Raw genomic sequence first — 26,081 nt, forward strand, 5'->3', positions numbered from 1 at the left:
GCTGCAAACATCTGTTTACAGTACCTCCGTCTAGGATTTTTGATTATCTCGCTTAATATTATCTGGATTGACTTTTGGTATCGACTTCTGGATTGTTGGATTGGCACGCGTAATAGTGGATTGGTTTTTGATTTTGGATTGGCTTTTCTGAGTACATGATGTCTGGATCAAGTACTGGAAGTTTCAGAGTGTGTGTGAGGAGTGAATGTAAGGTGAGGCTTCTTAAACCTTCAGTTGATCCTCACACAGTTTGTATGGATTGCAGGGGGCATGTTTGCGTGGTTGATGATCGGTGCAATGAATGTAAGGATTTGGATGATGATAAATGGAAGAGTATGAGACCTATCGACGTAAATTGGAGCGCGATAGAGTAGGAGGTCTTCCTCCCAAGGGCAGTTCTACTAAAGGTAAGGATAGTAACATTTCTCCTCCTCTAACACCAGTAGATTTGCTCAACCTAATCCTGTTTTGTTGCCTTCGGGCCCCAGTGCTGTGTCTGGAGAAGGTAACACCCTTTCTCTGATTCTAGAGTCTATTCGTGCTCTCGAATCTAAAGTATTGGCCCTAGAAACCGGCCCTGTGAAAGTTTGTGTTAGTGCCCCTAGTGTTGTGGAGGGGGCGTCAGATCGGCCCCATAATGCCTCTAGGCCTAGACCTCTATCGGACTCCCAGGACTCAGGGAGTGGGTATGTCGAAAGCCGCAAGAGGGTTACGGGGGCTCCCCACCGATCTGGCGTCCCTTCGGCAGGCCTTGTTGCTAAATCCCAGGCTGCCAAGGAGCAGCACAGAGCGCGTGTCCTGAAAGATTGCTTTTCGTTCCTCCGAAGCGACCTCCCCGCCCCGCAAGGGGTGGAGCGCTCGGAGAGACTCGCGTCCGTTGAAAAGGACCTTTCGCTTTGAGGACGCTTCACGTCCTATGTCTCCTCTTTCGTCAGAGGACGCTTATGACGCCTTTCCTCCGCAGAAGAGAGGAAGGCTTTCTACCGAAGAGGACGTTAGTTTCCACGCACAGGCGTGTTCACCTGAGAGGCAGATAGCTGTACCTGCTAGAAGGAAGGAGGCGTCCCCTCGCCCCTCGCCTTCTCGCAGGCTCAGTCCTGCCCCTTCTTTTGCTCCTTCGTCACCTACGAAGGATATCCTAGTGTCCCTTCAGGACCAGATACGTCGCTGATGGCTCAGAGGACTCGCCCAGCAGCAGTCGAGCCTAAGCGTAGGAAGGACGTTCGGCTGCCCGTCAAGAGGACGAAGCGGCCTCATTCTCTCTCGTCTCGCTCGTCTCTCTCTCCGCCTCCGGATCGTCAACGTTCTCGTTCTCCTAGCAGATCTTTTACTCTCTCAGGAGAGGACGCTCGTCAGGACGCTCGGCGTTTGAAGCAGGACGCTTTGCGCTCTCGGCAGGTAGCGGTGGAGGACGCTCGGCAGGACGCTCGGCGTTCTAGACGGACGCTTTGCTCTTCAAGACCTTTTTTTGAGGACTTGGCGGAGCTCGGCGTTTCTAAGCAGACGCTTCGAGTTATAGACAGGAGCCTTGAGGACTCCGCGGACGCTCGCCGTGAAGCAGGCGCTTTTTCGCGAAGCAGGACGCTTTGAGGACAAAGCGGACGCTCGCTTGGCAGCAGGACGCTTTTGGCGCCTCTCGTCAGGAAGCTCGCGCTTCCTCTCGTAGAGACGTTTCTGTTAAGACAGTTCACGTTGCTTCTAAGGACGCTCCTCTTTTGCAAGATGTCCGTACCTCTAAAGATCGACGTAAGGCCGATTCCGTACCTGTAGCGGATACTTCCAACCACTTTCGCCCATCCACCCTCTAGACTCGCCGGAAACGGAGGAGGAGTTTGGTATGAGACCAAGGAGGATGTGGGAGTAAAGGTTTCCTTTCGTCCGCTCTGGGTGACTTCTCCAGTTTAGTGGACGCTCAGAGGAGGTCTCTCTTATCGTCTGCTAAGGTGTCCTGGACTCCGGTGGAGACTGACCACCACTTGAAGGGACTGCTTCGTACCCTTAATGTTTTTAATTTCCTAGATTGGTGTCTGGGAGTTTTAGACTTCAGTCTAGGAGTCCTGATTCTCTCAGTCTGGGGGAGCTGTCCAGCGTGTTGTCATGTATGGACAAGGCCGTCAGGGATGGTTCGGAGGAGCTAGTTTCTCATTTTGGAACTGCCTTCCTGAAGAAAAGAGCACTGCTGTGCAATTTTACCGCTAAGTCGGTATCTCCCGCTCAGAAAGCGGAATTGCTCTTTGCGCCTCTTTCGGACCATCTCTTCCCCCAGGCTATGGTAAAGGATCTTGCACAGAGGTTTGCAAGAAAAGGCGACCCAGGACCTCTTGGTTCAGTCTTCAAGACGTCCAGCCAGCTGCGGCTCCTTCCACTTCGACATTCAGCAAACCCCCGAAGAAAGTCAAACCCTTCGCGGGGCACCCCCCCCTCGAGAGCAAGCTCCTCGAGGGAGAGGGTTTTCCAGAGGAAGAGCTTCATTCAAACCCAAAACCAGCAAATGAAGATCTCGTCCTTCAGACGCCAGTCGGGGCCGGGGGCCAGACTGGAATTCTTTGCAGAGGCTTGGAGGCAGAGAGGGGCGGATCCTTGGACCCTCAAGATAGTAGAGCGGGGGTACAAGATCCCCTTTCTACATCCTCCTCCTTTAACATCAACTCCCAGAGACCTCTCTCCATCTTATCAGGGAGAGAAGAAAAGTGTTCTTTTCGATCTGTTAGACCAGATGGTCGAAAAAAGAGCGGTGGAACAAGTCTTGGACCTAGAGTCACCGGGCTTCTACAACAGGATTTTCCTAGTGCCGAAGCAGTCGTCAGGTTGGCGCCCGGTCCTGGATGTGAGCAGGCTCAATCTTTTTGTAGAAAAGATCAAGTTCAAAATGGAGACGCCTCAGTCGGTGCTGGGAGCCTTGAGACCTGGCGACTGGATGGTGTCTCTGGACCTGCAGGACGCGTACTTCCACGTCCCAGTCCACCCTCTCTTTCAAGGAAGTACCTGAGATTCGTCTTGGACAACAGGGTTTGGCAGTTCAGAGCCCTTTGTTTCGGTCTCAGCACGGCCCCGATGGTTTTCACAATGATTATGAGGAATGTAGCGAAATGGCTCCATTCGTCAGGAATCAGGATATCCCTCTACCTCGACGATTGGCTGATCAGAGCGTCGTCGAGGCAGAAGTGTCTGAAGGACCTTCAGTTTACGTTTAGCCCTAGCAAAGTCTCTGGGTCTTTTGGTCAACACCGAAAAGTCGCATCTGACCCCGACACAGTCCATCGTGTATCTGGGGATTCAGATGGATCAGTGGCTTTTTGGGCGTTTCCATCCCAGGAACGTCAGCGACTGGGGTTAGAGAAAGTCGCAGCCTTCCTAGAGAGAGAAGCTTGTTCGGTGAGGGGAGTGGATGAGTCTGCTGGGCACCATTTCCTCGCTAGAAAAAGTTTGTCTCGCTGGAAGACTGCACCTCAGGCCTCTTCAATTTTTCCTTGCGGAAGAATGGACGTCGAAAGAGGACCTGAATGCGATCCTAAGGATCTCCAACAAAGTAAAAGTCCACTTAAGATGGTGGCTCGACCCTCAGAAGTTACGAGAGGGCTTCTCCTTAAATCTTCTGAGCCCCGACCTAGTGTTGTTCTCAGACGCTTCCATTTCCGGTTGGGGAGCAACACTAGGGGGGGGAGGAAGTGTCAGGCTCCTGGAGAGGGGAACAGGTAGCCTGGCATATCAATGTAAAGGAACTGGCAGCGATATTCCTGTCGCTGCAGTTCTTCGAAGACAAACTGTCAAGCAAGGTTGTCAAGTCAACTCAGACAGTACCACAGCCCTTGCGTATCTAAAGAATCAGGGAGGAACTCGCTCCAGATCCCTTTTTCTCCTGGCGAAGGAAGTTCTGCTATGGGCAGACGCAAGGCGCATCAAGATCCTGACAAGATTCGTGGCAGGGGTTCAGAATGTCAGGGCGGACCTTCTCAGCCGCCGAAATCAGATTCTACCAACAGAATGGACCTTGCACCAGGAAGTCTGTCAACAATTATGGAGATTGTGGGGACGTCCTCTAGTAGACCTGTTCGCTACATCAAGGACGAAGAGGCTTCCTCTGTATTGCTCCCGGTTCTGGACCCAGGGGCAATTGCAGTGGACGCTTGCTCTGGAACTGGACAGACCTGGATCTCTTACGCCTTTCCCCCATTCAAGATCATGGGGGATGTAATGAGGAAGTTCGCAGCTTCAGAAGGGACAAGGTTGACTCTGATTGCCCCCAATGTTGGCCAGCAAGGAAGGAGTGGTTCACAGAGGTCATGAACATTCCTTGTGGACTTCCCAAGAACGTTGACCCTGAGGAGAGAATCTACTCAGACAGCCTCACTTCAAAAGGTTTCACCAAAACCTCTCCGCTCTGGCTCTGACTGCCGTTCAGACTATCGAAAAGTTGGCCAGAGCGAGAGGCTTTTCAAAGGCAGCTGCGAGAGCAATCGCTAATGCTCGAAGAGCCTCTTCAAGAGCTGTCTACCAGTCTAAGTGGTCCTCCTTCAGGGCATGGTGCAAGAAGGAAGGAATTTCCTCTTCCACGACCTCTGTGAATCAGATAGCAGATTTCTTACTCATCTAAGAAATGTGCAGGAAATTGGCAGTTCCTACAATCAAGGGTTATAGGAGTATGTTGTCTGCCGTTTTTCGCCACAGAGGAATGGACCTCTCCGACAATAAGGATCTGCACGATCTCTTAAGGTCGTTCGAAACCACCAAAATTCCACAAGCAAGACCGCCCTCATGGAATCTAGATGTGGGTGTTGAAACATCTGATGCTAAGTCCCTTTGAGCCTCTCCATGAAGCTTCTCTAAGGGACTTAACGAGAAAAACGCTTTTCCTAGCTTCTGGCGACGGCGAAGAGAGTTAGTGAAATCCAAGCGTTCAGTAGCCTAGTGGGTTTCAAGGGAGACAGCGCTGTCTGCTCGTTGAACCCTTCTTCTTGGCTAAGAACGAGAACCCGTCTAATCCTTGGCCAAAGAGCTTTGAAATCAAGGAATATCGAGTCTCGTGGGTCAAGAACCAGAGAGAGCCCTGTGCCCTGTCAGGGCTCTCAAGTTCTATGTGAATAGGACTAAAGAGATAAGAGGTCCCTCAGGTAATCTCTGGTGCTCGGTGAAGAGACCAGATTTGCCGTTGTCGAAGAATGCTGTGCTTTCTTCTTGAGGGACGTCATTAAAGAGGCTCATTCATCTTGCCAGAAGACTGATATGAGCCTCTTTAAAGTGAAAGCTCACGAGGTCAGAGCCGTAGCTACTTCTCTTGCCTTCCAAAGGAACATGTCTATCAGAGATATTCTTGATAGCACCTTCTGGAGGAGCAATTCCGTATTCGCCTCACATTACCTCCGGGATGTGAGAACGATTTACGAGAACTGTAGTTCTTTGGGACCTTACATTTCGGCAGACACAGTTTTGGGGGCTGAAGGTGGCTCTCTCCCTATCCCTTAGCTTAGTTAGGTTAGTTTATTGTGTTTTTGGTTGATGGTGAGATCTTCTGTGAAAATCTCCCATTCCTTAGTGTTAATGTCAGGGGTTTTTTGGTTAGTTGGTCAGGTGGTGGTCGGTTGCTGTGTTACTGCCATATGTTTGGCTAGATGGTCTTGTCACATTGTGGTCACAGTCCCCGTTGACAGAGCATCCAGAGAGCACCAGCACTACAGGTCCAAACCTGGCTGGCAACTCTGATAAAGCATAAGCAGGCTTTAGGTGACAGTAATCACATAGTCTACTTTGCTATCAGGTAAGGAACCAATAAGTTAATCTTTTATTTTAATTTAAATTTCCTAAAAAAATCCTAGTCTGTCTCTACCCACCATCCGAAGGTGTGATTCAGCTATATATATCTGACAGGTAAGTTTCATGAACAAAATGTTATTGTTATAATACAATTAAGTTTGTTCATACTTACCTGGCAGATATATATAATTAGAGTGCCCACCCTCCTCCCCTCAGGAGACAAGGGTCATGAATAAATATGAATAGAAAATGGGAATGGTTCCTGATATCCGCCTCCCAGCGGCAGGGAATGGGTACTACCACCTGGCCGCCCCACTACGTGTGCCGCGAGTTTTGAAATTCTGTCGGACGTCAGAAATACAGCTATATATATATCTGCCAGGTAAGTATGAACAAACTTAATTGTATTATAACAATAACATTTTTTTGGGGTTGTACACATTGATCGTACATGGTCCACCCCTGTACCATGCGGTTTTTTTACCCTATATGATCTTTTGCTCATGTTTTTCCTTTTATCCCTAAGTAGTTGGTAGCCTACTTAATAAAGCACCCATTTTGCATGTAAACTTATTGTTACTGAACCAGAAGGGCATGGTAGAAGTCTTCAGTTTTATGTGGCAGAGTAATTAATTACATACACGATGTTATGTAGAAGGATCCGTGAAGGTAGAGCATCTCAGGATAGCCAGTTCTCATTACAAAAGGCTAAGGAAAGGTTAGGTTAAGATCTATGCCTGTTGAAATGCCTTTGATCTGCTTTCAAGCCGACAGCAACTTGTGGAAAAAGCTTGCACAATTTTTTTCTGCATCCATTGTTTATCAGTAATAGAGTAGGTTTTTAAGACCATTTTAAGAAATGTTGGTAATTCGAGGTAGTAACTCTGAACGGACTGCAAGGAACAGTCCCACCAGTACAACAGCCGCTAGGGATTTGGGGTCGTCAAATGTATTTAACCATGTTTAGTACTGGCCCCTGGGGGTTAATTACAGTCGACCCCCAAAAATAACAGTAAAGTCTTCATAAGCAACCCAAATACCATAGGAAAATGTAATTTTCAAAGAAATAAACGACGCGGAGTTATTACCTAGTTTTCCGTATACACATTACTGTGCGAGTGTTGGATGATTTATAAATTAATATGACTATAATGCATTCTTCTCTATCTGTATGATTTATGATTCACAGGATCAAGTTAGGGTGGTAATTCCAGCTAAGAACCTGGGGCCATACATTAGGTTAGGTTAAAATGTATCCCTGTTGAAGAATTATTTTTATGCTGCATATTTGTTTATTCAGACTTAGATTCCTGAATTTTGTAGATAAGAAGATTGGCTAAGTGCAAAAATCAGTGGTCCACAAATGAAGGAAATGGAAAACTCATCAGAAACACAAAAAACTTCCATGAAAAATATTTTCTGCTAAGATACTTTTTGCATACTTATGAAATTGTGCTAAAAATATCAATTATATGACATTGGTTTTTAGCTAAGAACATCAGAGCCTTTGTTTTGTCCGTGTAGTATGTGAACATTTTCACCATCTTTGTTGTGCATACCACTAACAATGTGGAGGGAACCACAGTTGGGGAACCATTGTATTTACTGGGTGGGGGAATGGATGGCAAGAAATTGGTTGCTATTACCAAAGGTGATTCTGAAATGCCCAAGCTAGCCTACACTGTAGAGAAAAGAAGTTCAGCAAAGAAAGAGTAAAGTGGCTAGTTCCTTATCTAATCGATAGTGAAGTGGTACCTGATTAAGGCGTCGAGGCCTTTAGGATTTTATACAACCTTAATAATCTCATGTACAAAACCATCTGTGTAATGCATCCTAACCTAATGTAACCTCACCTGGGAGACACTGCCCTGCCTGACCAGGATCTGTACTGGTAAACCCATCCATTTGTGACAAGCACAGTATGTTATTTATTTACTATAGTTCCCTTTGATTCTTCATTCCTTTGCAAATATGTGTTTAAATTATTCTTGAGGTTCATTATAACAGAACTACTGAAAATTATAGTAGGTTTTGATTATCTGTTTATTTAATTTCACTTGCAGCTTTGGGCATAGTTTTGGTATTCAGGAATGCTAGGAAGAGGATCATATGTATTATAGTTAGGCTGAAGTTGTTATTGTGCTTGCTCAAGCCCATGGCCTGTTTTCAGAATTATAATTATGTATTTGGCACAGCAGCCATTATGATTTTAAACAAAAACAAAAGAGGGTTTTGCTTAAAGAAATGCAAATATTTCCATTCATTGTAAGTATATACATTACTATTTTCAAGAATATTAACCAAGTCTGATTATTCTTTGTTTCAGTGCTAATGAACTGGACTTCATCATGTACCGTATGGGCCTCCTGGCTGGATTACGAGCATGTGACACGAAAGGTAAGGGGAAGAATTATTAATAATTTTTCATGTTGAAAGAACTGAAGATAAATCTGACAAACAGTACAGCATAATGTGCTGTTTTGCGTGAACATTTTATATTACAGGTGCAGGGTCAGACACAGTACGTATACAGTACAGTGTAATTCACAGCCCTTTTACAATTGACTCATTCTTTTCCTGTTTTGTAATTTTGATTTTGCTTATTTAGCAATTTAAGTGTATAGCATGCTCCTCGACTATTATCTTGTAAATTTATTAAATGGTTGTTCATGCAACTTACCTGTCAGATATATATATAGCTGATAATTTCCGACGACCGACAGAATTTAAAACTTACGACACACGCAGTGGGAGTCAGGTGGTTAGTACCCATTCCGCCGCTGGGAGGCGGGTATCAGGAACCATTCCCATTTTCTATTCATAATTTTTCTGTCGCCGGTGTTGTGAACATCTGTTTACAGCACCTCCGTCTGGATTTGGAAAAACTTTTTGCTACTTGAGTATCCCTTTTGGTTCTTTTTTGGATTAATTGACTTGGATCGGTGGCTAGGCACACGTTATTAGTGGATTGATTTGATTTTGGTTTGGACTTCTCTTGGATAATATGTCAGGGTCTAGTACAGCTAGCGCTAGATTTTGCTCTAGGACTGATTGTAGAGGTAGGCTACTGAAAGCTTCAGTAGACCCACATACGGTATGTAAGAGTTGCAGGGAGCATGAATGTGTGTATGAAAGCCGTTGCAAGGAGTGCGAAAGATTAACAGATTCTGAGTGGAAGGGCGTTATGATACCTATCTTAGGAAACTTGAAAAGGATAGGTTAAGGAGGTCTTCCTCCAGGAGTGTTTCAGGTGTGCAAGAAATTAATGTTTCTCCTGTTAACCCTCCTTCTGTTAATGCTCCTAACCCTGTAGTGTTGCCTCCGGGCCCTGAAGCAGTGTCAGTAGAGAGTAATACTTTGTCCTTAATTTTGGAGTCGATTCGTAATTTAGAATCGAAAGTGTTGGCTCTTGAGAGCAAAAGTGATGTGCAGAAGTGCAGTGATACCCCTTGTGTAGTGGAGGGTGCGTCAGATCGGCCTCGTTTCGCCTCTAGGCCTGGACCTCTGCTTGACTCCCAGGACCTGGGGAGGGAGCATGTCGAAAGCCGAAGGAGGGTTACAAGGAACCCCCACCGATCTGGCGTGCCTTCGGCAGTTACTGATGAAAATCCCCAGACTGCCAGGGAGCGTGCACGGGCACGTCTCCTCAAGGAGTGTTTTTCATCATCGGAGGCTTCACCCCCACGTAAAGGGTGGAGTTCTCACGGTGCTTCCCGTCCGCTGAAAAGGACGGCGCGTGTTATTGACGCTTCACGTCCTAGTTCTCCGAATTTGCGATCTTCTCCTGACAGTGCGTTCGCTGCTTTTCCGCCGCAGAAAAGGCGTAGAGAGTCTTCGGACTTGGATTCGGGTAGTTCGTGCGAGCGATACAGTCGCTCTAGAGCTCGGGAGGAGGCCGTACCTGGGAGGAGGAGGGAGGCGTCCCCTCGCCGCTCTCCTGCTCACAGGATCAGTCCCTCCCCGGAGCAGGAAGATTCGCCAACCAAGAGGATGATTCAGTCACTGCAGCAGCAACTTCAGGACGCTCTTGCTTCTAGAGAGTCTCTTCCGCGTCGTAGAAAGGATGAGAAGCTCCCTGTGAAGAAGTCAAGACCTTCTCTTTCTCCTCGCTCGCCTTTCTCTTCGTTCGAGTCTCCCTCAGAGTTCGTTCTGCTCCCCACAGCTCTCTAGAGGAGGTGAGAAGTTCGTTTCTCGCTCTCAGGATGAGATATCTCCCGCTCGCAAGTCTTCGAATGTTCGCAAGCGAGCGGTGGACGCTGAGCGCGCTTCTGTGCAAGTGGAGCGCGCTTCCGTTGCCGCCAAACGCGCACCTGTTGTTGATAAACGTGCACCAGTGGACTGCAGCCGCGCGCTGGCGGCGGGACCGCTCAGCGTGCGCCAGCGGACGCCAAGTGTGCACTAGTGGACGCTCGGTGTGCGCCAGTGGACGCCAGGCGTGTTTTAGTAGATGTCGAGCGCGCACCTGTCGGCGCCAAACGTGTGGATTCGGACGCCAAGCGCGCGCTGGTGGACGCCAGTTCCTCACCAACGCAAGTTCAGGTGGAAGAAGGAACCCTACCTGTTAGTCATTTTTCTTCAGAGTTTCCTCCTACTTCTCCAGTTTCTGAGGAAGGAGTTAGCGATAATTTAGTCGAAGCAGAGGAAGAGCAGCAGCCAGTTCCTGTCTCATCGGACTATAAAGTTTTGATGCGTCTTCTGCAGTCGGAGTTTGGAGAAACTTTCCAACCGGAAGCCCCTCGTACTCCCCCTTCTCAATTTTCTTCTTTTAAAGCATCGAAGGCATCGGGGTTCGTTAAAATGAAGAAGTCGCTTTCCACGAAGCAAGCGTTTCGGAAAGTCCATGAGTGGATGGAGAAGAGGAAAGCGTCAGGAAAGTCCTCTTTGGCTTTACCGCCATCAAGACTCTGCGGTAAAGGAGGCATGTGGTATGAGACGGGAGAGGACGTAGGTGTTAAACTACCAGCCTCTGCTCAGGGTGATTTCGAGCATCGTGGACGCCTCCAGAAGAGCCCTTCTGTCTTCATCAAAAGTCACTTGGACCCATAACGAGTTCGACTTCCATCTAAAAGGCCTCTTCAGGACTCTAGAGGTCTTCAACTTTCTCGACTGGTGTCTTGGAGTTTTGGATGCCAGGTCAAGGAGTTCTGATACTATTAGTCTGGGGGAGCTGTCCAGTGTACTTTCTTGTATGGACAAGGCCGTCAGGGATGGTTCTGAGGAGTTGGCTACTCACTTTAGTTCGGGGATTCTCAAGAAGAGGGCACTCTTCTGTAACTTCACAGCCAAATCCGTCTCTCCAGCGCAAAAGGCGGACTTGCTTTTCGCTCCGTTTTCAGACCATCTCTTCCCCCAGACTATGGTTAAGGACATAGCATCGAGCCTTCAGGAGAAGGCAACGCAAGATCTTCTGGCTCAGTCTTCTAGAAGACCAGCAGCTGCCTCATCTTCTGGAGTTTCGTTTACCAAGAAACCGAAGCCCTTTCGTGCTGGATCTTCCTCGAAAACAGCCTCCCGAGGAAGAGGCTCTTCCAGAGGAAAAACCCCTGCTCCGTCAAAGAGTAGGAAGTGATTTGGAAGTCCTTCAGACGCCGGTAGGAGCCAGGCTTCTTCTGTTCGCGAAAGCCTGGGAAGAGAGAGATGCCGACCCTTGGTCGCTAGATGTTGTGAGGAAAGGTTACAGGATCCCGTTCTTGAAGTCACCCCCGCTATCCTCAACACCAAAGGATTTGTCTCCCTCTTATCGAGGAGAGAAACAGAAAGTGCTTTTCGATCTGCTGGAACAAATGATCAAGAAGCAAGCGGTGGAACAGGTCTTCGACCTGGAATCTCCAGGATTTTACAACCGTCTGTTCCTGGTGCCGAAACACTCGGGGGGGTGGCGACCCGTCCTCGATGTCAGCAGCCTAAACCTCTTCGTCATAAAGAAGAAATTCAAGATGGAGACGCCTCAATCTGTGCTGTCAGCTTTGAGACCGGGGGATTGGATGGTCTCACTAGACCTCCAAGACGCGTATTTTCACGTCCCCATCCATCCCCAATCAAGGAAATACCTGCGATTTGTCCTGAAGGGGAAGGTATTCCAATTCAGGGCACTTTGCTTCGGTCTGACCACAGCGCCGATGGTTTTCACCATTCTGATGAAGAACGTGGCAAGGCTGCTTCATCTGGAGAATATAAGGATCTCTCTTCTACCTAGGACGACTGGCTTATTCGAGCTTCATCGCGAGACGGTGTCTGGAGGACCTGCACACGACCATGTCGTTAGCGAAGTCCCTGGGCTTCTGGTAAACCTCGAAAAAGTCGCATTTGACTCCTTCTCAATCTTTAGTCTATCTGGGGATTCAGATGGACTCAGTGGCTTTTCGGGCTTTTCCGTCCCAGGGGCGACAACTTCAATGCTTGGAAAAAGTGGCGACCTTTCTGGGGAAGGAAACATGCTCGGTGAGGGAATGGATGAGTTTGCTGGGGACCATTTCCTCACTGGAGAAGTTTGTTTCCCTGGGAAGGCTGCACCTCAGACCTCTTCAATTCTTCCTAGCCAACAGTTGGAAGAACAAACAAGATCTGGAGGCGATCTTGTATTTAACAAGAGAGGTGAAGGATCACCTAAGTTGGTGGTCAGATCCACGGAAGCTCGCAGAAGGGCTCTCCCTCAAACTTCGGAACCCCGACCTAGTGTTGTTTTCCGACGCGTCGTCCACGGGTTGGGGAGCAACACTAGGAGGGAAAGAAGTGTCGGGCACCTGGAGAGGGGAACAGGTGCCCTGGCACATCAATCTGAAAGAGCTGTCAGCGATTTACCTGGGTCTCAGGTTCTTCCAGGAAGAAGTAGCCGGCAAAGTCATTCAGATCAACTCGGACAACACTACAGCACTGGCATACCTAAGAAATCAAGGGGGAACTCACTCGCTTCTCTGTTTGCCATCGCAAAGGAACTCCTTTTATGGGCGAAAGCGCAAGAAGTCATTATCCTGACAAGGTTCGTGTCAGGAGTACAGAATGTTCGAGCGGACCTTCTCAGTCGACGAGGACAGCTTTTGCCGACAGAGTGGACCCTTCACCAAGAGGTTTGCCAGTCGCTGTGGGACCTGTGGGGTTGTCCGCAGGTGGATGTCTTCGCAACTTCCAGGACGAAAAGACTTCAGCTGTATTGCTCCCCAGTTCTGGACCCGGGAGCAGTCGCAGTAGACGCCCTACTTTGGAGTTGGTCGGGTCTAGACATATACGCTTTTCCCCCGCTCAAGATCCTCGGGGAAGTGATGAGGAAGTTCGCGGCATCGGAAGGAGCGAGGATGACACTCATCGCCCCCTTCTGGCCGGCAGCCGACTGGTTCACAGAGGTGATGTCCTTCCTGGTAGACTTTCCGAGGACTCTGCCCTTAAGGAAAGATCTACTCAGACAGCCCCACTTCGAGAGGTACCACAAAAACCTCCCCGCTCTGAGTCTGACTGCGTTCAGACTATCAAGAAGTTGGCCAGAGCGAGGGGTTTTTCAAGACCTGTGGCGAAGGCGATTGCCACCGCAAGGAGGCCCTCCTCAATCGCTCTGTACCAATCGAAGTGGGCTGTCTTCAGATCCTGGTGCAGGAAGAAGGGCATTTCCTCCACCACAACCTCTGTGAGCCAGATAGCTGACTTCCTTCTTTATCTGAGAGAAGAAGTGAAGTTGGCTGTTCCAACTATTAAAGGCTACAGGAGCGTGCTTTCTGTAGTATTCAGGCACAGAGGACTCGATTTGACTAATAATAAAGACATTCATGATCTCATTAGATCTTTCGAGACTAAGAAGGTCATCCAGCCTAAAGTACCCTCGTGGAACTTGGATGTGGTGCTCAAATATTTGATGTCGAGTCACTTCGAACCGCTTCATTCAGTTTCTATCAGGAATCTGACGAAGAAAACGATCTTCCTAACCGCTCTGGCGACGGCGAAGAGGGTTAGCGAAATCCAGGCCATTAGCAAGCAGATTGGGTTTTCAGACAGTAATGCGATTTGTTCTTTAAGTCCCACGTTCTTAGCAAAGAACGAGAATCCTTCCAACCCGTGGCCGAGGACCTTTGAAATCAAAGGGTTGTCAGAATAGTGGGAAATGAACGTGAGAGATTCCTGTGTCCTGTCAGGGCTCTAAAGTTCTATCTGCAGAGAACTAAAGCTTGCAGAGGTTCGTCTGACAATTTGTGGTGTTCAGTGAGGAAGCCTGATCTTCCTATGGTCGAAAAACGCACTGGCGTTCTTCATCAGAAGTACGATTAAAGAAAGCTCATGATAAGTGCAGTGATAGTGATTTGAAGCTTCTGAAAGTGAAAGCTCACGAGGTGAGAGCTATTGCTACTTCGGTAGCTTTTCACAAAAATATGGCGCTCAAAGATATTTTGAATGCCACATTTTGGAGAAGCAATTCGGTGTTCGCTTCACACTACCTGCGGGAGGTGAAAGTGACATACGAAGATTGCTTCTCCTCGGACCATACATTGCTGCAGACACTGTTTTGGGGGCAGGAGGTAACACTCATCCTATCCTTTAGGGATTAGGGGGGTTTTTAACTCGTGTTTTATGGTTGTGGGGTGACCGCCTGGGGCGGGTCTCCCTTCCATTAGCTTAGTTAAGTGGGATACCTTGGTAAACTAAGCCAGGTGGTGGTATTTTTGTCTCGTTGCCCTCATTAGTATGGTCCATGGTCTAGTCACGTCATGGTCTCGCCCCTGTTGACAGATCATCTGGGAGTGCACCAGCTTCATAGGTCTCTACCTTGCTGGCAACTCTAGTAGCACAAGCAGACTTACGTGGCAGTAATCACGAAGCCAGCTATGCTAAACAGGTAAGGAACCAAGATATCAAATATCTGCATATATGTGTTTCCTAAATCCTCATTCTGTCTCTCCCACCACCAAAGGTGGGATTCAGCTATATATGTATATCTGACAGGTAAGTTGCATGAACAAAATGATATTGTAATGATACAATTAAGTTTGTTCATACTTACCTGGCAGTATATATATAATTAATTACCCGCCCACCTCCCCTCAGGAGACAGTGGAAATAAAAATTATGAATAGAAAATGGGAATGGTTCCTGATACCCGCCTCCCAGCGGCGGGAATGGGTACTAACCACCTGACTCCCACTGCGTGTGTCGTAAGTTTTAAATTCTGTCGGTCGTCGGAAATTATCAGCTATATATATATCTGCCAGGTAAGTATGAACAAACTTAATTGTATCATTACAATATCATTTTTTGGGTGGTATAAAGGGTCTGCTAACTCCAAGTAAAGGTTTCACTGTGTGACAAAAAGTTTCAGTGTTTTTGGTCCCTTAACTATATTAAACCTGATTCCTGTTGCTACAATATTTATAGGTAAGGATTTCAGGAGAGAAATTAGTTGTTTTTATGTTCAGAAAATGTAAATAAACTGTTTATATAACTTACTTGTATGAGCCCTCTTTTTTTTTCATGCCCTAATATACAGTTGGAGGAGACAAATCGTATACCAAGTACATACTGTATCTTTGAAATTAGCTAAAGGCTTATCTGCTCACAGATGAGATCATTTCCCCTAACTTCTTTGATGTAGAGCCTGAATATTATCAATTGCAGGATCCTCATATCTCTTTTGTTAAAAGGTGGCATTCTTGATGGTGGACATTACATACATAGTTGTAAGAACTGTCAAGGAAGAGAGCTTGCTTTTTTTAATTCCTCATAATTCTTTCATTTCCTCCCAACAAGACTTTTGCATCTTGTAAGGTCGTATATACAAAAAAAAAAAAAAATACAACTGAAGATTCCATCAGGTTTGACAGGTTGGTATCAGATTCATGAAGAATTCAGTTTCTTTTAACCCTTAAGAGCTAGGGTAAGAATTCATTTGCAGAACCCCAGGCCAGGTATACTTTGATGTCAGCCAGTTTAAGAAAAAAACATCAATGGAAAGAGGATATGCAAATGCACGAGGTGTAACAAAGAAAATTTTTAAAAATTTTCCTTACCTTCTATGAGAAGTTGAAAATGACTATTTATAACCCCTTGTGGAACCTCTTTTACAAGACAATTGTAAGTTTTAACAAGTTATACATGTTTTTTCTATGAAATTTGTATTTTTTAAAATTATAATTACTTACAGCTCATACAATATCAAAATAGATATGAACTAAAATTAATAACAAATTCTGAGCGTATTTGTTGTAAAATATTTACGTCAATTTACCGAGATCAAAGATGCAGTAATTTTTTTGGAATGATTCATGTTTCTCCTAATATTGCTTTGCTCTTTTCTTTGCAAAATTACAATTATAACTGACATACTATCATAAAAGATAAAAACTAAAACCAACAGCAACCCTGGGTATATTTATGAGCAATACAAAATAAGACGATAGTGAGAGGAGAGAGAGAGAGATGAGAGAGAGACGAGAGAGAGAGAGAGAGAGAGAGAGAGGGATTAAGAATTGGATCCCTCTCCTGAAGTCAATTACACAACTAACTCTGTCATGAGCCGCCCACTTTGTCTGAACCAGTCTAAAAGCTTCCATTTGTGAATTTATGGACTATAGAAGTAATGGCACTTCTTCCTGCCCGAATTCCCCCAAATCGATGGAGCACAATATTGTTACTCACTTAAGATTCTTCACAGCATGTCTTTCGCCCCTAGCTGCAACCACTTCCATTCCTTTTACTGTACCTCCTTTCATATTCTCTTTTTTCATCTACTTTCCATCCTCTCCTAATACTTGATTCATAGTGCAACTGCAAGGTTTTCCTCCTGTTACACCTTTCAAATCTTTTACAGTCAATTTCTATTTCAGCACTGAATGACCTCATAGGTCCCAGTGCTTGGCCTTTGGCCTAAATTCTACATTCATCTCAACTCAACCATTGAAAACCTGTTATTACTTCTCATGTGAGTATATCCGTCCATTAAGGGTTAGGTATGCTTGAACTTATCCAATTTGATTGGTTTTGTATGGTTATGTTGCTGTGCATATCCTTAGCAACTTATATTAGGAATTACATAGTTCATGCACTGGAAAAGCAATTGTCCTTAGAAGAGTTGAAGTAAAGTATTGTACAGAGTTTGGATTGCTGGGTTGTCTTCCATCAGCCTAATGAGGAGGAATTTTTAGGTAACTATTAAGTAATAGGTAACTTTTTTTCATTATAATTGCTTTCATCAGGAAATCTGAGGATATTGATTGTAAAAAACCTAGTTTACTGAGATTGTGTAAAGTGGGCCGGACCAGCATTTGTTTACTGAATGATTAATTAAATTTAATATCAATCCATTATCAACTCATGTTTTGTTCCAGCGGCAATTGGGGTGATGATAACAGCATCGCACAATCCTGTCCAAGACAATGGTGTGAAATTAGTTGACCCTATGGGGAAATGCTGGCACCAGCATGGAGGTGCATGCTACATCTTTAGTCAACGCCAAAGATGAAGATATTACACAAGTCATGGAGAACATTATTAAAGAAGCCAGAATTGACACCACCCTTGTGCCTTTGGTGTATGTTGGACGTGATACAAGGTAATATTTTAAGTGGAGTTACCGGCATCTTTTTATTCCCTTGTTTATTTAGTTTCAGTACAGAAAAATATGAATGTGATAGTCTAATCATAGGTTTATCTCTCAGGAACACGAGACAGAGAATATCAGTTTCTGACAATAGGAACCTTGGTCCTCGACTGTAGTAGAACTCGACATAATTGGATTTTGATGCAAAATTCCAAGTAAATTCGGAGTCTGACCTGATGAACCATATGATTTTTGTAAACATATTGGCGCTGTTGGTGGTGGTGGTGTTTGGAGCATGTTCACTCTGCTGCTATTGTTTGGAGCAAGTACATGCTTGTACAGGAATATTTCCTTAGTTTTTGTGGCTTTCTGTGCTGTACGTTCTGTACTGTACTTTGATTTAATCATAGGTCCCAAGACAGCCATTGCAGACAAGCAGAAGAGGAAAATGGTAAGAACCACAATTGAACTTAAGGAGGAAATTATTGAAAAGTATGAGGAAGGCATTTGTGTGACTGATTTAGCATTTTATTTTTAATATTTATTAATTTACTGTAATAATTAGGCTTGTTTTTCAATATTTCATTGTTAGCAGGAAGTTTTGTGCCTACCCATTACAGTACATACTATACCTAGCCTAGCCTATAGCACTTGGTCAACCATCGGTAATATGGCCGCATAGGATGTAGGCCAGTTTTTTGTACAGTATATACTGTACGTACATTTAAAAATAAAAAAAGTCTGTCTAATAGGATGTTATTTAACTCTGAACTTAATTAATGGTAATTTAAGTGTAATGCTTTGTATAAAAGGCAAAGTTAGGGTAATAAGTGGTGGTCAAGAACGGATTAATCCATTTTCAATCATTTCTTATGAAAAAATTTATTCAGATTTTGACTGAATCGCATCTCGATGCTTCTTACGCAACAGATTAGTGTCAAGGTCCAAGGTTCTACTGTATTATTCTTTAAGATTCTGTAGTAGTTGTACACAACATAAGAAACTTAAATATCCTTTGAAAGTTGACCTCATGGGGGTGGGAGACCTGCTGGCACTACTTTTCTTGGTTTGGGATCTTTATTCTTGATGAGCACATTTATTTTTAGCATTACAAAAATTTTTGTAGAAGGCACTTTAACTACAGTGGTAAGGTATGGGAAAAAATTCACCAGCAATAAGTTTCAAGTATTGTGGTATATGTACTTAAGAGTAATTCAGTAATAATCCATAGATTAATTCAATTAAAGTCTGTTTTGTTAATGCAAAATTAATAAAATATACAATGCTAGCCAAATTTAATAGGAGTAATGGATTTTAGACATGGAGCAAGGGTGGCGGCACCAGTTTATCCTATGTAAATTTTAAAATTTAATTTTAACTAGTCATTTTTTTGGGGGTAAGATTATTTCATGAATTAACAAATTAAAGAATATGAATGGTTATGTACAGCAATTTGGTCTTGGATATTCATAACAAAAGAACTAAGTAGTGGTACCTTCAATACAGTATGTGGACTTCATGTGTTTTATATTCAGTGTGTACTTTTTAGGGATAACATTTGTCATGTCAAATGGATACTACCTCCAAAGTACCTTTGAATGAAGATGAAGATCCATCCATTGATATAGTTTGACGTGGAATATACTGTAATTAATTATAATAATCAAATATAAATGTTAAATTCATCTTGCACGAATAAGTAACCTTAATTCATGTTAAGTTACAGTAATATTGAAAGGTAGAGTGATCAGTATCCTAAGAACAGAGAAGGGATGAAAGGGGCACACTTGTAAAGTTTCTGTTTTTACGCTCATTTCCAGACCAAGTAGCAATCTACTTTGTGAAGCGGTTATTACAGGTGTTACTGCTGTTGGCGGTCAAGTGAAAGATCTTGGCGTCATAACCACACCCATTTTGCATTATGTAGTTACCTGCCACAATGATGGAGGAGTGTAAGTATTTTATAGTTATAATAGTGAGTTCTCAATGACAATTAATTTGCCCTCTATAATTAGTTCATGGTTTTTATTTTATTGTACATACTGTACATGTGTTCTGTGTTGGAGAAAATTCTTGAATTGATGAGAAAATTACTTGTGTTTTTTAGGTAAACTTAGTAAATTGATAAAATGGGACGACTGAGGTTTATATTGCAGGTATGGTGAACCATCTGAAGATGGTTATTACAAGAAAATAGCCAATGCCTTTGTTAATTTACGTTCATCTGGGACATCTCATGGCAATTATGAGCCAAAAATTTACTTTGATGGAGCAAATGGAGTTGGAGCCGCCATGATGAAAAATTTCCTTGAACACTTGGGAGGCTCTCTTACAATCACTATGTTTAATAGTGACGGAATTCTCAACCATCTATGTGGTGCTGATTTTGTCAAGGTATGTGGACTTCGTAGTGACAGCAAAACCTTGTGGCCCCTCTTAAATTCTGACAAGAAATTTAACAAAATATTCTGGTAATTGTAATGTTCTGTACTTTTAAGATTCTCATAATTCTATCCTAATCTTTCAAGTGTTTGCATTTAAGGATGGTCTTATTTTGATAAATATTGCTAAGGTAGAATTTTTCAAAGTTTGCTGATGTTATTAGTAAAAAGAATACATATATGTACATTAATGCAACTGAATACTGTATATTTAATGTTCACAATGAACCCCTCAAAAAAAAAAAAAAAAAAAAAAAAAAAAAAAAAGAGGAATTTTATATAAGTAACTTACCCAGTAATTACTTAGCTAAGAGGTTCTACTCGTAGGCAGCTTGAATTTTTTTGTTTCTATAAGTGACTAGCCATGCCCATTTACGTGGCAGGGAAGAGGAACAACTATGCTAATAGCTCAATTTGTTCTGCCACTGATACCATCAATACAAAGTTCTTCAAAGCAGCTTGGTTTTTTAAATTTCATTTGTCTTCTCAGAATTGGTGAAGTATTCGTTTATGGTAGCCTTTCGGCATTATTTTGACAGTGTTTTGTTTGTATTCCTTGTTTAATTTGTTGTTTTTGTGAAATTGTTAGCTAGTTAGGCATGTCGAATGACACTAGCTCTTCTAGTTTTCGGTACTGCAGTAAAGGCTGCAATACCAGGATGACAAAGTTTTCATATGACTCACAACCTTTGCTCTAATTGTAGAGGACAAGTATGCAATGTGAACATGATGTGTGATAAGCAAGGATTGGAGTGATCAGAAATGGAGGACTTTAGATCTCCACTTGAAATAAATTAGAGAGGAACTGTAAGAGGAAGGAGGCTGCTAAAGCCTGCTCGAAAAAGGTAACTAGTCAGGCTAAAACATCTCAATCTAGTAGCATGGATATTCCTATTGTTTCTCTTCCTATTATTCCAGTTTCTCCTGGTCCAATCTATTCTCCTAGACCACTTACTCCTTCTTCTGCTCCCCACACTTCCCAGCCCGATCGCTTCGCCAGCCTAGAGAGTAAATTTGATCAAAAATTGAATTTAGTAGTGAGTATGGTGGCCCAGTTGGTGTCATCATTGCAATATTATATGCTAAATTTGAGAAAAGTGGAGTGCCAGTTGAGGAGGTGGCTGTTTGTCCCACTGATTCTCCTAGGCAAAGGTCAGTGCCATACTCCCCCGAACCAGGGAGAAGGCATACCGCAGGCCCAAGTGAGGTCAGTGTGCTATGCCCACAGACAGTCACCCCCTCAGACCAACCTGTTGTATCTCAAGGTTGTACGAGAGACAGCAACTGGAAGCGTGTCTTGGAAGTGTTTTGTCTTTCTTCAAGTTTGGGGGACTCTTCACCGAATAAGAGATGCTTATGGCATTTTCTTGGTGAGTCTCGCCCAATGAAGAGGCTGTCTTTATTCAGGGATCGGTCTCTGCCCGTCAAAAGGTTGCGGGAGCCTGCCTTCAGTCCTCAGTCTTCTTGCAACAAGTGGGATAGTCCTGAGTGTTTCTCTTTGCCTGATTGGCAAGGAGGACACCCAAGCCACTCTTCTTCGTCTGTTAGATCTCGTCAAGCGCTGTACTTTTAGTGATTTTTGTCATTCTTTGTACAGCGTCCTCATTCAGGTGGCTCTTTTGTACAGCACTCCAAACCAACAGAGTGGTCAAAAGTAATGGAAGCTCCCGAGTATCCTGAAGCACCCGGGCACACCCTGGATGACACCCAAGCGCCTTGAAGCATCCAGGCATCCTGAAGCACCTGAGCTTCCTAAAGCACCTGAGCATCCTGGGTTTTTGGAGCGACCTGTAGATGCAGTGTCATGAGTGTTGTGGAGAGACATGTTTGAACTAAACATATTGTATTTGTGAGTGGTTCTTCTGTGACTCCCAAGCACACTAATGAATCTACGAGGATTTTGTCAATCATTTATGATTTGGCTATTGATCTACAACCTTCTGTTTTGGATCTTTCTTGAGCTCCTTTGAAGAGTAAGTTGGATAGTATTCTAAAACTTCTTCAGAAGCCTGAAATGCCTCAAGAACCTCCCATAGATCCAGTATTATTCCCGATTGTGTCTGATGAAGAGGAGCTGGAACAAGAATCGATGTCCTCTCTAGTGTATGCTTCATTGTTGCAGTATTTATTACAGCACTTTTTGGAAGTTTTTCTCCAGTGACTCTTCCTGCATTGTTGTTCATTAAGGTGAGCAGTCAACCTTCGGTTTCCGCTAAACTTCCAAAGATGCTTCTTTCTTCTTCGAAGAAAGCTTTTGGTGAGGTGGAGAACTGGCTTTCTGAGAAGAGGGAACAAGGGAAGGTTTGTTTTAGTATTCCTCCTCTTCATCTTTCACACAGCAGGTATTTGTGTTATGCAAACAGAGAAGTCCCCTCAGTGGGAGTGGCTGCCTCCTCCCAGCGAGACTTCTCGGATCTGATTGAAGTGGGTCGTATATCCGCACTCGCTTCGTCGAAGGTGTTCTTTTCAGCTCAAGAAATGGATCATCTGTCAAAGAGCTTATTTAAAGCATTTTAGATGCTTGGTTTTCTTGATGGTGCTCAGGCACATTAGCCAAGAGAGCCCAGGACCCAGATATACTAGGAGATTGTTTAGCAGATCTTCTCAAGTTTCTCACCTGCACCGACAAAGCAGTTAGGGAGGGATGGGTTACAGGAGGTAGCTGCCCTGTATTTTATCAGAATCCTCAAGAAGAGGGAATTGTGGCTTTCCTTCGCTTCCAAAGGAGTGGCATCGCAGTAGAAGTCTGCTTTCTTGTTTTTGCCGTTAGACAAACTTCATCTTTTTCCTCAGGTGGCAGGAAATGAGATTGCATCTCATTTACACAAGAAATAAACACAGAACCTCTTGACTCATTCAACTAAACGCCAAAAAGATCGGACTTCCTTTCAGCCCAAATCATCCTCTCCTCTTCATTCGAAGTCATTTTGAGGGGAAAGACAGAGATTGAGACTCAGACCCTAGGGTTCGGTTAGATTCACACCCCATATGATCAAGAAATCAACTGCAAAGCAGCCAGCATGTAAGTGAGGATCCAGTCCTTCATGCCCCAGTGGGAGCCAGGCTTCATCTCTTCTGGGAGAGATGGAATTCCAAAGGGGCGGATCAGTGGGTGGTAAAGGTGTTGAGAGATGGTTATACTAACCTCTTCTAGGAAAACACACCCTTTTCCAACATTCTCATCACCTTGACAGCCTACTCTGAAGGTTTTGAGAGATTTTTGGCCCTCAAAGCAGTAGCTGCTTCTCTTAAGAAAGAGGGAGGTAGAATTAGCAAGAAACGTCAAGTGGAAGGGGTTTTACAACCGCCTCTTTATTGTGCCCGAGGCATCAGGAGGGTGGAGACCAGTTCTCAAAAACATAAACGTGCTGAATTATTTCATAGAAAAAACAAAATTCAGCATGGTAACAACACAATCTGTTTTTGCAGCCATCAGTCAGGGAGACTGGATGGTATCCCTGGATATGCAGGATGCATATTTTCATATCCCGTTACACATAGACTCAAGAAAGTTTCTCAAATTTGTGTACAAGGATTAAGTGTTCCAATTTCGAGTGCTCTGCTTTGGTCTCTCAACCGCCCCACAAGTATTCACTTATGTCCTAGCTTCCCTAGCAGGATGGTTACACCTGGAGGGGATCAGAATTTCGCTCTACCTGGATGATTGGCAGATTCATTCCCCAACAAAGGACAAATGCATGGAAGACCTGAAGGAAATGATAAACATCTCAGGAATTGGGGTTATTACTGAACCTCAAGAATTCTCAGTTGAATCCCTTTAAATCTATTCTTTATTTGGAGATTCAGATAAACTCTGAGTTTTTGGACTTCTCCATCCACCAAGAGGAGGCTTACCTGAAGAAGATAGATCTATTCCTCTCCCTGAATTCATGCTCTGAGGCTCAGTGGATCAGTCTTCTAGGCTCCCTCGGAGCAGTTTGTAAGTCTTGGGAGACTGTACATGAGGCCCCTGCAATTTCATCTCAGGGCTTGCTGGGATCGAAAAACTCTGCTGGACTAATATTCCTTTGCGATCCCTCAGCAGATAAAGGAGGACGTGTATTGGTGGAGGTCCAAGAAAAGTTGTTAGAAGGGAAGTCTCTCCTTCCACTGAGCCTCAACCTAGACTCCTTTTCCAATGTGTCAGATCTGGGTTGGGGCGCTCTTCTCAGGTCCAAGGAGGTCTCAGGCAAGTGGTCCCCTCAGGAGAGGTTAATGCACATCAACTTAACTGAGGGCAGTATACTTATGTCTTCTCCACTTTGCAGAGGAAGTTTACAATTGCACAGTGATGGTTCACTCAGACAATACCACAGCATTGGCTTACATAAAGTTCTAAAGGGGAACATGTTGTTCTCTCTTTGCGAGGTAGCGAGAGAACTTCTTAGCTGGGTGGACCGAAACAGAACAAAACTAATCACAAGGTTCATCCTAGCAAAATCCAACGTACTAGCAGACGCGTTAAGTTAGGAGAAACAAGTACTTCCAACAGAGTGGACCTTGGATCAACGAGTATGTTCAGATCTTTGGGGTCTATGGAAAACCAACCACCACCTGCCTCTGTATTGTTTCCCAGTTCTGATCATCAAGTGTGGGCAACAGATGCATTGATGTTAGTTTGGTCCAACCTGGACATGTATGCCTTTCCCCCTTTCAGAATGTTAGGGGAGGTAATTGAAGAAATTGGTCTCATGTGAATGGCAGAATGATGTTAGTGGCTCCTTTCTGGCAGCAATTTTGAAACTGGTTCCAAGACCTGTTAGATCTGCTGATAGATCTTCCAAGGCTACTTCCTGTGATTCCAAGTCTTCTCAGACAGCCCCATTTCAGGAGATTCCATCACAATTTTTCCACTCTAGCTCTAACAGGCTTTCGGCAGTCTGTAGACTTATCAGAAGGAAAGGATGTTCTAATTCTGCGGCAGAAGCAATTGCTAAATGCAGACATGACTCCTTCAATAGAGTGTATCAAGCGAAGTGGTCAGTTTTTAGACGTTGGTGCAAAGATACAGTGTTTCGCCTTCTGGAACCACTATCGCTCAAATAGCAGACTTTCTCCTGTATTTGAGATCTTCTAGAACTGCCTTGACTTCCACCATTAAAGGGTACAGAGTGATGTTAAGCTCTGTATTCCAACACAGAGATATCGATGTCTCAGGTAACCAAGATCTGTCAGATCTTATTAAATCTTGTAATGTTTCCAAGTCTTAGGAGGTGGTCTCATTTTGCTTGGAATTTAGATGTGGTGTTGAAATGGTTATCAAGTGCTTGTTCAAACCTCTTAGTTCGTCATCCCTAAGGGACTTGACTAGGAAGACGATTTTTCTTTTGTTATTAAAAATTTTACTAATGTTCTAGGTATGGAGGAAGAGGAAAGATCCCTGTGTACGGTGAGAGCCCTCAGTTATTACTTCAAATGTACAGAGAAGATTAGAGGACAGTTTAATAACTTGTGCTCAGTGGGAAACCCCGCGAGGCCTATGTCAAAGAATGCATTGTCCTTCTTCTTAAGAGACTTGAATGTGGAGTCACACTCCCAAATTGCGGAGGAAGATTTATTAGTGTTAAGGTCAGAGCACACGATGCCAGGGGCAGTTGCCACTTTCTTAGTCATTAGGCATAATCTTTCCCTTTCTTCTATACTGCAAGTAACGTATTGGAAATGTAAATCTGTTTTTATAATGCATTATCTTCGGGATGTTGAAACAATTTATAGTAATTGTCCGTAGCTGGCATAGTGATGGGTGTGGAAGTGTGGGAAGTGTTCTTTCCTAAAAAAATTTTACTTCTCTCACCTTGAATATGGTGTTGAGTTCTAAGGGAGTCTAGGGTTACCGAGTACCTGGAGTGCCCACCAGTTTTAATGTTGGATGATGGTCATGTTTTTAATGTTGATGTACATGTAATTGTGTATTTCTTGTATAAGTGACTAAATAATCTGGTTTTTTGTTTGTTGGTACTAAGCTCTGGGCAGGGCTATTGTTTTTGCTTTGTTGACCTATGGTCTGCAAGGTCCTATGTTAATAAAAAGGATTCTGGCTCATACAGCCATGTCTTACAAGTTGAGAGGAGCACCAACCAGAGGCAGTACTTATCTGTGCTGCTCCCTCAACAGGTAAGGAACAACAAGCATTGTTTTAATGCTATTTTATTTATTCCATTATAATGGAGGGTTTTGTTAGTAGTCGAGTCCATGTTTCCCACCTCCTTCAGTATGGAATCAGCTAAGTAATTACTGGGGAAGTTACTGATATAAAAATGACATTTTTATGACAAAATAAAATTTTATATATACTTACCCAGTAATTATGGATGGAGCCCACCCTCCTCCCTGCTCATGGACATTTAAGTATGTATAAACAAATTAAGCTGTTA

General features: G+C 44.1%; 1 protein-coding gene across 1 annotated transcript; it reads left to right on the forward strand.

Annotated features, from left to right (window-relative positions):
* Positions 1-8,069: 8,069 nt before the first annotated feature.
* Positions 8,070-19,756, forward strand: LOC135213455 (phosphoacetylglucosamine mutase-like). The gene is made up of 4 exons (XM_064247408.1): positions 8,070-8,148; positions 17,055-17,278; positions 19,087-19,218; positions 19,423-19,756. The coding sequence occupies exons 2-4, from the start codon at positions 17,148-17,150 to the stop codon at positions 19,739-19,741; spliced, it is 582 nt and encodes a 193-aa protein (XP_064103478.1). The 5' UTR covers positions 8,070-8,148; positions 17,055-17,147; the 3' UTR covers positions 19,742-19,756.
* The last annotated feature ends 6,325 nt before the right edge of the window (positions 19,757-26,081 follow it).

Source organism: Macrobrachium nipponense, chromosome 42 (assembly GCF_015104395.2).
Source record: "Macrobrachium nipponense isolate FS-2020 chromosome 42, ASM1510439v2, whole genome shotgun sequence".
NCBI classification, from domain to species: Eukaryota; Metazoa; Arthropoda; class Malacostraca; order Decapoda; family Palaemonidae; genus Macrobrachium; species Macrobrachium nipponense.

Excerpts from the sequence above, each read along its gene's own strand:
- LOC135213455 (XM_064247408.1), top strand. The coding sequence starts at position 17,148 with ATGGAGGTGCATGCTACATCTTTAGTCAACGCCAAAGATGAAGATATT. Across the intron at positions 17,279-19,086 it reads TATGTTGGACGTGATACAAG|ACCAAGTAGCAATCTACTTT; the intron begins GTAATATTTTAA and ends GCTCATTTCCAG. Across the intron at positions 19,219-19,422 it reads TGCCACAATGATGGAGGAGT|GTATGGTGAACCATCTGAAG; the intron begins GTAAGTATTTTA and ends TTTATATTGCAG.